General features: G+C 39.1%; 1 protein-coding gene across 2 annotated transcripts in view; it reads left to right on the forward strand.

The window, feature by feature from the left end:
* zgc:193801 (uncharacterized protein LOC564476 homolog) overlaps positions 1 to 13,054 on the forward strand; it is a 71,530-nt gene that overhangs the window by 41,319 nt on the left and 17,157 nt on the right. For both annotated transcript variants that reach the window (XM_059988066.1, XM_059988065.1), the window contains one exon: positions 9,711 to 9,902. In XM_059988066.1, the coding sequence (XP_059844049.1) occupies positions 9,711 to 9,902 (192 nt within the window). The remainder of the gene's footprint in view (positions 1 to 9,710; positions 9,903 to 13,054) is intronic.

Here is a 13,054-nt window from a genome sequence, read left to right on the forward strand (position 1 = left end):
TTTGCTTGAGCAAAATACAATAGGTAGCTTGCTATCTTAGCCAGTACTTCTCCTCAAGAACCAAAAGCTGATTATCTGTAAGTAATCCAGTTTAACCTTGAGGTAAATACTACACAAAAAGAGAAAATCTTTGAGGTATTTCAGTAAACCATTATAACAAGTTAGCTGTTGGTTTCCTTTAGGAAATGAAGGCGACTGTAGATAATGACAGTGCTGGAATGTGGATAGCATTTTACCATATATTTTTGATAAAATAACTTTTTCATATTCTGTAATGATATATCTACTTCCCTTGTGTAAGCAGTCATGAAAATTAAACCTTCTGTACATTGGTGACATTTTGGGGTGAACGACTTTTTAGACAATGATATTATAAAGCTAAAATTGTATAGAGACAGTGGTTAAAATTGTGGGACATACAGGTATTTTTTTCTGTGAAATTATTTTTCAAGACATTGCAGGCTATGGAGTTTTAAAGTATTTTCAACAGAATCTCAATGTTTTAGGCTGCTTCTTCACTTTAGCTAGCTGTCTGTAATGAAGATATTTATGGAATCAATAAACATATTTAATGCTAAAGGAATCACCTATTTAGATATGTTATTGTTCCTGCAAGGTATCCAGGTGTCACATCATATTAACTGGTGTTGGAATCCACTGTTTTTTTAATATTTTTATAAGATATTAGATGAAGTAATGTAAGACTAAAGTAGTAGTTTAATTTGTACTTTGTTAGCAAACTCACATTTTTCACAGCATGTGGCGGTTTGATCCATTTACTGTCAGAAAGCAGTATAGCATTTACATTAACCTTTTCAATTTTTATTGGCAAAGTATTACCACATTACCCACATGTTATAATTGTTTAGCAAACTTATTTTTTAGCAAACTCATGTATTTTTCACTGTATGTGGTAGTTTGGCCCTCTTACTGTCAGAAGGCAGTGTAGCATTTACATATACCTTTACATTTTTCATTGGCAAAGTATTACCACATTACCCACATGTTACCATTGATTGGTTTATTCTTATCTAAGGAATTTTCTGTTGACTCGGATATAAAGGTGATAGATTTTTCAGTGGCGTTTTCTTTATCTTTTCTCCCTCTCCACCTTTGCTTTTCATTGAATCTCTGCTTCTCAGCTCTTCACTTATTTTGCTTAGTATTTGTATGTTTATTTAAAGTTTAAAATAAACAGTTGTTAAGAACTAAAACTCCTAGCCATTCTTGACTCCTGGAAGAGCCCTGAGGATCAGAAAAATAACAGATCTGACACTGGTGAGTGGGAAGAAGAAAAAGATTGAAAATACCACTTGTAAATCTCTTATTACAAGGATCTAGCTCCTCAGACTGTGTTTTAGACCATAAGACATAGAGGCAGAATTAGGCCATTTGGCCCATCAAGTCTACTCCACCATTTCATCATGGCTGATACAGTGCTGTGCGAAAGTCTAAGGTACATCTACAGTCACAAGGAAAAGTTTGTGAATTCTTTGCAATTACCTGGTCTGCATTAATTACTACTAAAATGTGGTCTGATCATTATCTAAGTCACAATAATAGACAAAATCTGTCTAAACTAATGACACATAAACAATTAATTGTTCATTTCATGTCTTTATTGAACACATTGTTTAATTAATCACAGTCCAGGCTGGAAAAAGTATGTGAACCCTTGTATTTAATAACTGATAGAATCTCCTTTAGGAGCAATAACCTCCACCAAGCGTTTTCTATAGCTGCTGATCAGAATTGCACAACACCAAGGAGGAATTTTAGACCATTTCTCCGCATAAAACTTAGCTCATCAATATTTCTGGGATACCTTGCATGAACAGCCCTTTTCAGGGCATGCCACAGCACCTCAATTGGGTAAAGGTCTGGATTCTGATTTGGCTATTCCAAAACATGAATTTTCTTCTTTTTAAACAATTCTGTTGCTGATTTACTCTTGTGTTTCAGATCATTTTCTTGTTGCATCATCCAACTTAAGCTTCAGGTTACAGGCCACTGCCCTGACATTCTGTAAAATGTCTTGATAAATTTTGAATTAATTGTTCCCTCAATGACTGCAGCTGTCCCAGCCCTGAGGCAGCAAAATTGCTCCAAACCATGATGCTCCTTCCACCATGCTTCACAGTTGGGATGAGATTTTGGTATTGGTGTTCAGTGCCCTTTTTTCCAAATATGGTGGTGTGCATTTCTGCCTAAAAATTCAACATTTGTCTCATCTATCCACAATATATTATCCCAGAGCATTGTGTAACATCCAGGTGGCCTTTTGCAAACTTGTGACAGGTAGCAATTTTTTTTTGAGAGTCATGGTTTCCTCCATGGTGTACTTTCATGAACACCATTCGTAGTCATTGTTTTTCTTATAGTGGACACATGAACAAAAACTGTATCAAATTCTAGAGATTTCTGTGGGTCTTATGCTTGGATTCTTTTTCACCTCCTTCAGCATTGCATGTTATGCTCTTAGTGTGATCTTTGCAGGACACCCACTCCTAGGGAGAGTAGCAACAGTACTGAATTTCCTCCATTTGTACAATTTCTCTTACTGTGGACTGATGAACACACAGATGTTTAGAAATACTCTTGTAGACTTTTCCAGCTTCATGCTCTACAGTTCTTCTTAAGGTCCTATGAAAGTTTTTTTGAGCTGAAAGCTAAAAGAGTGTTAAAGGAGATAGTGAGGTGGAGGAGGATAATGGTTATGCGAGAACTGCAAGTATGGTGCATGGAGTAAAGCCAGATCTAACATTTAAAGAGGCTTTGAGAAAAGAGAAGCAGAATAAAGGATGTAAAGGTAGTAAGGTAGAAGGGCTAAAGTGCGTCTACTTCAATACAAGAAACATCAGGAACAAAGGTGATGAACTGAGAGCTTGGATACATACATGGAATTATGATGTAGTGGCCATTGCAGAGACTTGGCTGGCACCAGGGCAGGAATAGATTCTCAATATTCCTGGATTTCAGTGTTTTAAAAGGGATAGAGAGGTGGGGAGGAGGGGTGGCATTACTGGTCAGGGATACTATTACAGGAAGGGTGGGTAATGTAGCAGGATTCTCTTTTGAGTCAGTATGGGTGGAAGTTAGGAACAGGAAGAGAGCAGTTACTCTATTGGGAGTATTCTGTAGGCCCCCTGGTAGCAGCAGAGACACCGAGGAGCAGATTGGGAGGCAAATTTTGCAAAGGTGCAATAATAACAGGATTGTTATCATGGGTGATTTTAACTTCCCTAATATTGATTGGCATCTGATTAGTTCCAATGGTTTAGATGGGGCAGTGTTTGTTAAGTGTGTCCAGGATGGATTCCTGTCACAGTATGTTGACAGGCCAACTAGGAGGAATGCTGTACAAGATCTAGTATTAGGTAATGAACCGGGTCAGGTTACCGATCTCTTAGTGGGTGAGCATATGGGGGACAGTGACCACCGCTCCCTGGCCTTTAGCATTACCATGGAAAAGGATAGAATCAGAGAGGACAGGAAAATTTTTAATTGGGGAAGGGCAAATTATGAAGCTATAAAGCTAGAACTTGCGGGTGTGAAGTGGGATGATATTTTTGCAGGGAAATTTACTATGGACATGTGGTTGATGTTTAGGGATCTCTTGCAGGATGTTAGGGATAAATTTGTCCTGTTAAGGAAGATAAAGAATGGTAGGGTGACAAGTGAGGTGGAAAATCTAGTCAGATGGAGGAAGGCAGCATACATGAGGTTTAGGAAGCAAGGATTAGATGGGGCTATTGAGGAATATAGGGTTGCAAGAAAGGAGTTAAGAAGGGGCTGAGGAGAGCAAGAAGGGGACATGAGAAGGCTTGTTGAGTAGGGTAAAGGAAAACCCCAAGGCATTTTTCAATTATATGAAGAGCAAAGGATGACAGGAGTGAAAGTAGGACCGATTAGAGATAAAGGTAGAAAGATGTTCCTGGAGGCTGTGGAAGTGAGCGAGGTCCTCAATGAATACTTCTCTTCAGTATTCACCAATGAGAGGGAACTTGATGACGGTGAAGACAATATGAGAGAGGTTGAAGTTCTGGAGCATGTTTGATCCTAAGGAAGAGGAGGTGTTGGAGTTGTTAAAATACATTAGGATGGTTAAGTCCCGGGGGCCTGATGGAATATTCCCCAGGCTGCTCCACAAGGCGAAGGAAGAGATTGCTGAGTCTCTGGCTAGGATCTTTTTGTCCTCGTTGTTCATGGAAATGGTACCGGAGGATTGGAGGGAGGCGAATGTTGTGCCCTTGTTCAAAAAAGGTAGTAGGGATAGTCCAGGTAATTATAGAGCAGTGAGCCTTACATCTGTGGTGGGAAAGCTGTTGGAAAAGATTCTTAGAGATAGGATCGATGGGCATTTAGAGAATTGTCGTCTGATCAGGGACAGTCAGCATGGCTTTGTGAAGGGCAGATCATGTCTAACAAGCCTGTTAGAGTTCTCTGAGGAAGTGACCAGGCATATAGATGAGGGTAGTGCAGTGGATGTGATCTACATGGATTTCGTCAGGCATTCGATAAGGTTCCACATGATCGGCTTATTCAGAAAGTCAGAAGGCATGGGATGCAGGGAGGTTTGGCCAGCTGGATTCAGAATTGGCTTGCCTGCAGAAAGCAGAGGGTTGTCGTGGAGGAAGTACATTTGGATTGGAGGGTTGTGACTCGTGGTGTCCCACAAAGATCGGTTCTGGGACCCCTACTTTTCATGACTTATATTAACAACCTGGATGTGGGGGTAGAAGGGTGGGTTGGCAAGTTTGCAGACGACACAAATGTTGGTGGTGGTGTGGATAGAGTAGAGTGTTGTCGAAGACTGCAGAGAGACATTGATAGGATGCAGAAGTGGGCTGAGAAGTAGCAGATGGAGTTCAACCTGGAGAAGTGTGAGGTGGTACACTTTGGAAGGACAAACTCCAAGGCAGAGTACGAAGTAAAGGGCAGGATACTTGGTAGTGTGGAGGAGCAGAGGGATCTGGGGGTGCATGTCCACAGATCCCTGAAAGTTGCCTCACAGGTAGATAGGGTAGTTAAGAAAGCTTATGGAGTGTTAGCTTTCATAAGTCGAGGGATAGAGTTTAAGAGTTGCGAGGTAATGACGCAGCTCTATAAAACTGGTTGGACCACACTTGGAGTACTCTGTCCAGTTCTGGTCACCTCACTATAGGAAGGATGTAGAAGCATTGGAAAGGGTACAGAGGAGATTTACCAGGATGCTGCCTGGTTTATAGAGTATGTATTATGATCAGAAATTAAGGGAGCTCGGGCTTTATTCTTTGGAGAGGAGGCGGATGAGAGAAGACATGATAGAGATATACAAGATATTAAGAGTAGATAGAGTGGACAGCCAGCGCCTCTTCCCCAGGGCACCCCTGCTTTGAGGACATGGCTTTAAGGTAAGGGGTGGGAAGTTCAACGGGGATATTAGAGGAAGGTTTTTTATTCAGAGAGTGGTTGGTGCGTGGAATGCACTGGCTGAGTCAGTGGTGGAGGCAGATACACTAGTGAAATTTAAGAGATTACTAGACAGGTATATGGAGGAATTTAAGGTGGGGGGTTATATGGGAGGCAGGGTTTAAGAGTTGGCACAACATTGTGGGCCGAAGGGCCTGTACTGTGCTGTACTATTCCAGTTTCTATATTTGATCGAATCATGGTGCACATAAACATATCTTTCTTGAGAAGAGCAGGGTCTGTCAGTAACCTGACTTTGTTTGTCTTTTTTATAGGTTAGGGTACCTGTACAACTCACATCTCCAATCTCATCTCATTTATTGGAATACCTGACTCCAAGTAGCTTTTGTAGAAGGCATTACTGCAGAGGTTCACATACTTTTTTGTACCTAGCCTGTGATTGCTTAAGTGGTGTATTCAGTATTAAAAATAAATAGGACAATTGTTTCTGTATTATTAGTTTAGGCAGATTGTGTTTGTCTATTAATGTGACTTAGTTGAAGATCCTTTCACATTTTATGAGTAATTAATGCAGAAAACCAGGTAGTTGCAAAGGGTTCACAAACTTTTTCTTGCAACTGTATAGAGCTAGGGTGCCTCAGACTTCTGCAAAGTACTGTAGTAATTTTATCTATCGCACTGTAGTGCTCCCCCCAAAAAAAAACAGATTTAATGAAATGTGAGTGATGATCGGTGACTATTATGGCCTGTGGGTGGGAAGCGAGCAGGAAAAGGAACATCATGGTTAGGAAAGTGGGAAGGGAGAGGGAAGCACCAGAGAGGCATTCTGTAATGATCAATTAACCAATTGTTCGGAATAAAATAACCCTTCCTGATGTCTCAGGTGTCACCTAGCTATCCCACACCCCTTGCATTCCTTTTCAGCCACCTATCCCACATACCTCCCGTGGTACTTCACCCTCACCATTTCCAACATCCTTTGCTCCCGCCAGATTTACAAACCCGTTTTCCATTCCATGTTGACAAATACAGTATTGTGCTCAAGTCTTCGGCATCCTAGATACATATATGCTTTTGCATGGTATTGTATATTATCTGCCTTAACCCCATTCTCCTGTCTACTTCCCATAACAATAGACAATAGGCGCCTTTGATACCTTTACTAATCAAGAACCCGTCAACCTCCATTTCAAATATACTCAATGACTTGGTCTCCAAGGCTGTCCATAGCAATGAATTCCACAGATTCGCCACCCTTTGGCTAAAGAAATCCCTTCTCATCTCTGTTGTAAAAGGACATCCCTCCATTATGAGATTGTACCCTCTGGTCCTAGACTCCCCCACTTTAGGAAACATTCCTCTCCACATCCACTCTATCTAGGTTTTTCAATATTCGAAAGGTTTCAATGAGACTGCCCCCTTGCATTCAAAACTCCAAGTACAGGTCCAGAGCTATCAAACACTCCTCATATGTTAACCCTTTTGTTCCCAGTTCCCAGAATCTCCTCTAGTCCCTCTTCAATGCCAACACATCCCTTCTTAGATAAGGAGTCCAAAACTGGTGACATTACTCCAAATGCTATCTAACCAGTTAGTATTTACTCTTATCCTTCACATTAATGTGAAGATGCAAATCATGTAGTTTTGCTGTGCGTGTAATTGTCAAATACTGACAACTGATCATGATTAAGCTTTAGCACCACTAGATCAATATAACACTTTACTAATGGATATGGTACTAAATTAGTGTCAGAACACTAGTGATCTGTATAGAGTTTACATTTGTTTTACAGAAGACACATTGTATGGCCATTTATTTAAGAATGGGTTTACTTCACACGCATGAAAATAGGAGTAGCTTCCTGGCTCTTCAAGGCTGATTATTGTGAAGATTGTTGATTTGTTCCATTCTTTTTTGATGCTTGATCCATAAAGTCTTAATTCTGCGATCTTTCAGCAATATATCTACTCCCTCAGATGCCCCCAGTGATCTAGCCTCCGTAACATATGGAAGTTCTGTGAGAAAGAATTCTTAAGCACTTCAAATGCTACTTGTATCCATAAAACAGTCTGTGGTGCAGTTTCTTTTCTAACCACCAGCTTTTACTTGTCATGATTGATCTGTGACATTAGACACACATCTGTATTTGGTGACTAATGTAGAATTTCAGTTTCTTTGGAAATAGATTTTAAAAATATATTGTTTTTTCTACATGGTTAGTTTGTATATAATGTCGTTTCAGGTTACATTATCCTTTGAATCTCAGATTTTAAAATAGTATTTTCAGTTTGTTTTTCTTTTTATCTACAATGAGGAATTTACATTAGGGTTGTTTCTCATAATTTGGATGTTTCATTGGTCTGGATTTTTGCTGAGAAATGCCAAAAGTTCCAGACTTCTTTCATGGCGTTGCCTCACATAACGTACCAACAAATTTGTGATCTTATCAGCCCAGTACTTGCTGACAATAGTTTGCTGGTACTTCATTGACTATAGTCTGCATTGTCTATCCCATGGAAGTTGCAAAGACTTTGCATTGCTTCACCATTAGTTACTGCTTTGACATGATGCAGCGAGTTCTTCATTGACATAGATCTCAAAAAGAAATTAAGTAGCGTGGTGGTATTTATAGATCTTTTAAGTTATCCAATTTTATATAAATATTCTTGCGTGCTGTCTTGAGTCAAGTTAGGGTGGATAAGGCCTGACGAGGTGTCCCCTCGGACCTTGTGGGAGGCTAGTGCAGAACTTGCAGGAGCCCTGACAGAGGTATTTAAAACACCCTCAACCATGAGTGAGGTGCCGGAGGACTGGAGGAAAGCTAATGTTTTTCCATTGTTCAAGAAAGGCACTAATAATAAGCTGCGAATTGGTGAGCCTGAAGTCAGTAGTGGATAAATTATTAGAAGTTATTTTATATGCAGGATGTATGGTATTTGGATTAGACAGGGCATTTGGTTAGGGATAGTCAACTTGGCTTTGTGTCTGATAGGTCGTATCTAACCAATCTTATAGAGTTTTTCAAAGAGATTACCAGGAAAGTTGATGATGGAAAGGCAGTAGGCCTTGTCTGCATTGATTTTAGCAAGGCCTCTTGACAAAACCCCACACGGGAATCTGGTCCACAAGGTTCAGTCTGAAAGTTTAACATTCAGGATGAAGTAGTAAATTAGATTCAACATTGGCTTAGCGGGAGAAGCCAGAAAGTGGTAGGAAATAGTTGACTCTCTGACTTGTGGCCTATGACTAGTGGAGTTCTGCAGGGATCAGTGCTGAGTCTGTTGTTTGTCATCTATATTAATGATTTGGTTGATAAGGTGGTAAACTGGATCAGCAGATTTGTGGATGACACTAACATAGTGGACAGCAAGGAAAGCTATCAAAGCTTGCAGTGGGATCTGGACCAGTTGGAAAAATGGCCGATGTAAGTTAATGCAGACAAGTGTGAGGTGTTGCACCTTAGAAGGACAAACCAGGGTCAGACATACACAGTGAACGGTAGAGTGTGGTATAACAAGGAGATCTGGGAATAATACAGAACCATAATCCATGATCCTGCCTCTCTGCTAATGAAACCCCAATCCATCATCTAACATACTCTCTGTAGTCTTTTGCTTTCAAATGGATGATTTTAAAAAATGTTGTCCAATATACTTTATAATAACTAGAGTGCTGACAGTGTTGGCTTTATTTCATCTCCAAAATCTGGGCCAATGTATATCACATTTGCAGAAGCAATTTTTCTAATCAGCTGTGGAACCTACTCATTTATTCAGTGCAGAATGCTTGATTGAAAAACTGTGATAATTGGGTGTAGTCAGCCTGTTCTGTTTTTTTAAGGAAAGGTTTATCAGGGTGTTAAATGGTTCACTGAGTATCATGTCATTCTGTAATTCCTTGGCTATATGGATTACATATCAAATATGCCTTGGCTTCACTTCACTTGGTAATGGATTACAAAAGACAACTGACATTCAAAATGTCATTGGATGGGAAGTAATTGCATTGAGGACAAATTGGATGTAGTTTTTGGTTGGTTTTATGTGAATATTTCAGTGAGTAGAAAACACTAACAAGTTTTTTTAAAATAGCAAATGACAAATAGTGTAATTTTCAACAACTGGATATATGTTCTTAGCTGAAATTTGAATGGACAGTGACAGACCTTTCTAAACATTAACTGGAGGAACAGTTATTAACATTTATTATTGTCATTTTCTGTCACTTACAGTATTAGGAAACTATTGCAGATTTCAGATCATTAACAATATTGTCCAAAATATTGACTTTTTCCAAGGAGGTAAATAGTCGACAGTATTATGAACAGAGTGCGGAAGCTCACCATAAAGCTTATGGAGGCACCCAAGTTACCTCTGGTGGGGCAATGAATATCACTTCAGTTAGTCCTGTTATTACAGAGACGGCTGTTAGCACATCGACCACCAACCTTGCTGCTGTGAATAGTGATAATACTGGACCAACTCGAAAGGTATGTCATTGAGACACAAAATAAATAATGAATATTAGATACACACTTAGTGGCCAGTTTATTAGAAACACCTTGCACCTCGTTAATGCAAATATCTAATCAACCAATCATGTGGCAGCAACTCAATGCATAAATGCATACAAACATGGTCAGGAGGTTCGGTTGTTCAAACCAAAGATCAGAAAGGGGAAGAAATGTGATCGAAATGACTTTGACTGTAGAATGGTTGTTGATGCTGGATGGGGTGGTGTGAGTGTCTCCGAAACTGCTGATCTTCTGGGATTTTCGCACATAACTGTCTCTGGAGTTTACAGAGAATGGTGTGAAAAACCAAAAAAAAATCCAGTGAGTGGCAGTTCTGTGGTCAAAAGCACCTTCTTAATAAGAGAAGTCAGAGTAGAATGGCCAGACTGGTTCAAGCTGACAGGAAGCTGACATGCTCAGATAACCACATGTTACAACAGTGGTGTGCAAAAGAGCATCTCTGAATGCACAACACATCAAACCTTGGGAGTGGATGCATCACAGCAGCAAGAGACCTCAGCAGCTATATTTCATTAGGGGTTTGAGGAGGTTTAGTGTGTCACCAGATGCTCACAAATTTCTACAGATGTAGTGTGGAGAGCATTCTAACTGGCTGCATCACTGTCTGGTATGGGAGTGGTGTGGGCGGGGTAGGCACTGCAAGATCAAAATAAGCTGCAGTTAGCATTTTTAATATTGTATTGAATTGTACTGCTGCCACAATAACAACAAATTTCACAATGTATGCCGCTGATATTAAACCTGATTCTGATTTTGAGTTTCATTCCTGTACCTAATAAAGTGGCCACTGAGTGTAAATGCACCTGAAATGTTACATATTTTTAAACCATTACCTCTGTATCTCTTACAGCATTTCACAAAGCATTCTATGTAATGTATACAAAGAGAGCAGGATTTTAATGTTTACATGCAAAAGTAAGATTCTGCCTTTCGTTTTTAGTCAGTAACATGACAAATTGAGAGCCAAAGACAGAATCATGTTGTGTTATGTTTCAGGATATTGCAAGCAGTCGTCACTTGCAAAGAGATCAATGAACATTTCGAATTTAATTCAGTTTAGACTAACAAGGTCAACTAGGGTTTGTCAGGGAATGAGAAATGCATTGATGCAGTTTCAATGACAGATACAGTATTTTACCAAATTATTTTTCAGTTTTTTATTAAATATAGTCTTTACTGTATTCTTTCCATGTAACTATTTAACCAAACAATTGAGTTTAAAATGGAACCAAAATAATTTGTTCTGTGTACATGATTTCCCTAAATAATCCAAAAAAAAAGCCCTGAAAACATTAAGTTGAACATACTACCATTCTACTCTGATGCCCAAGGTTACACTCCTGTTTTAGTAAGTGCATGAACAGTTATACAGTTGACATCACAAATAACAAAAAGCATGACAGACTTGCCATCACATTCAGCAAGCATTGGAAAGCTCAGGAAACACTGGACTGCAACTTTCCTTCAGCATGATGAACCCTGCATCCACTGTTAGCAGAAAGAACAGGCCAAAATGAATTTGTGACAATAACTAAAAATTGAAAGTTAAAGCCATGAAAGAAAAGAGAATTTCATCAAAATAATCTTTGATTATTCAAGTAAAATTTAAAGTGAATATTCTTTATTTAGTTTAAGTTTGTCATCATCTGACTATACATATATACAACCAAACAAAACAACATTCTTCCTGACCATGGTGCACCCACAAAACCCAGGTCACACAAAGCACATAAAACAAAATGTTACCATGAGCAAGTTAGTGAAATATAATTCAAAATGCATGCCATGTGCAGCACAGGTGAACAGCTTACTGTCCTAGCAAGTGACGAGACATTCGTGGTGACGGGGTATTCTTTGGTCTCACAGCCTGAGGGAAGAAGTTGTTACCCAGTCTGACAGTCCTTGTCCTGATGCTGCTGTACCTCCTTCCTGATGGTACTGGGTCAAAGAGATTGTAGAATGGGTGGTAGGGATCCTCAGCAAATAAAGGGCCCAGAGATTTGCAATGCTTCCAGTCAATGTAACAAATGGGGGGGAGGGAGACCCTACTGATCCACACGGCAGTTTTTTACTGTAGGATCTTGCGGTCCGATGCCTTGTGCCTTACACACCACACATCGATGTAGCCAGGTAGGACACTCTCGAAGTTGTTCCCTTAGAAAGTTGTTCGAATGGGGGCAAAGAGTCTAGCACACTTCAGTCTCCTTAGAAGATATACACACTGCTGTACAGTGCTCTTGAAATAATTGTACAACTTAAGATGTCAGATCATTAATTTTGCACCCTCAATATCAGAAGAGATTTTGCTCTTGTATAATTTCACAGTAATTGTTCTTTATTAACAATGGTCCTCTTGGGCTGCAGGTAAATTTATGAGAAAATTTGTATCTACAAAAAAAAGTTGCAAGTAATTGCAGATTTGCAATTTTAGTTATGCACTCAACTGTTTTTTTGATTTGCATGTACTTTCTCAATGTTTCCTTTGTGATTGCTAGTTTCTTCAATGAGTAAGATTAGTTAAATTCTGAGCTTTGAAAATGTTAGTGATTTAATCAACTGTCTTTTACATTAGTAGATGCTGCAATTATGTGGGTGCTGCCTTGGTTCTTTTGGTCCAGTTTCTGACCTCTATTTTTTAAGATTCTCAAAGGTGCTTCAATTTTCAATAATCCCTTGGTAATAAAAAAAAACCCTTGTTGATGATCATCAGTTCTGGAGTAGCTCTGCTGAATATATTTTTAATAAAGAGAAACCAATTAGAACAATAAATCAAATATTGCAGATATTAGAAACCTGAAGTAAAAACAGGTCAGCCAGCTCCTTTACCAGTGGCTCAGCAGATGTAGAATGGAATCTTGTGTGGAAATAAATGTAAAATTATGAATAGAGTGGAGGTCAGTAATAATGAAACTTTGTGGTAATTACCATGCATTCAGTTACTTTGTTAATACTCTTGATTGGAGAATTACAATGGAAGTCTAAATGATAAATTCTAGACGTTCACAATTGTTAAATTAACACGCTAGATATATAATAGATCTAATAACAGAAACTCTAAAATAATTAAAAAAATCACGAGATTTGCAGCTGCTGGGAATCCAGAGCAA

The sequence above is a fragment of the Hypanus sabinus genome, chromosome 13 (assembly GCF_030144855.1).
Source record: "Hypanus sabinus isolate sHypSab1 chromosome 13, sHypSab1.hap1, whole genome shotgun sequence".
Classification (NCBI taxonomy): Eukaryota; Metazoa; Chordata; class Chondrichthyes; order Myliobatiformes; family Dasyatidae; genus Hypanus; species Hypanus sabinus.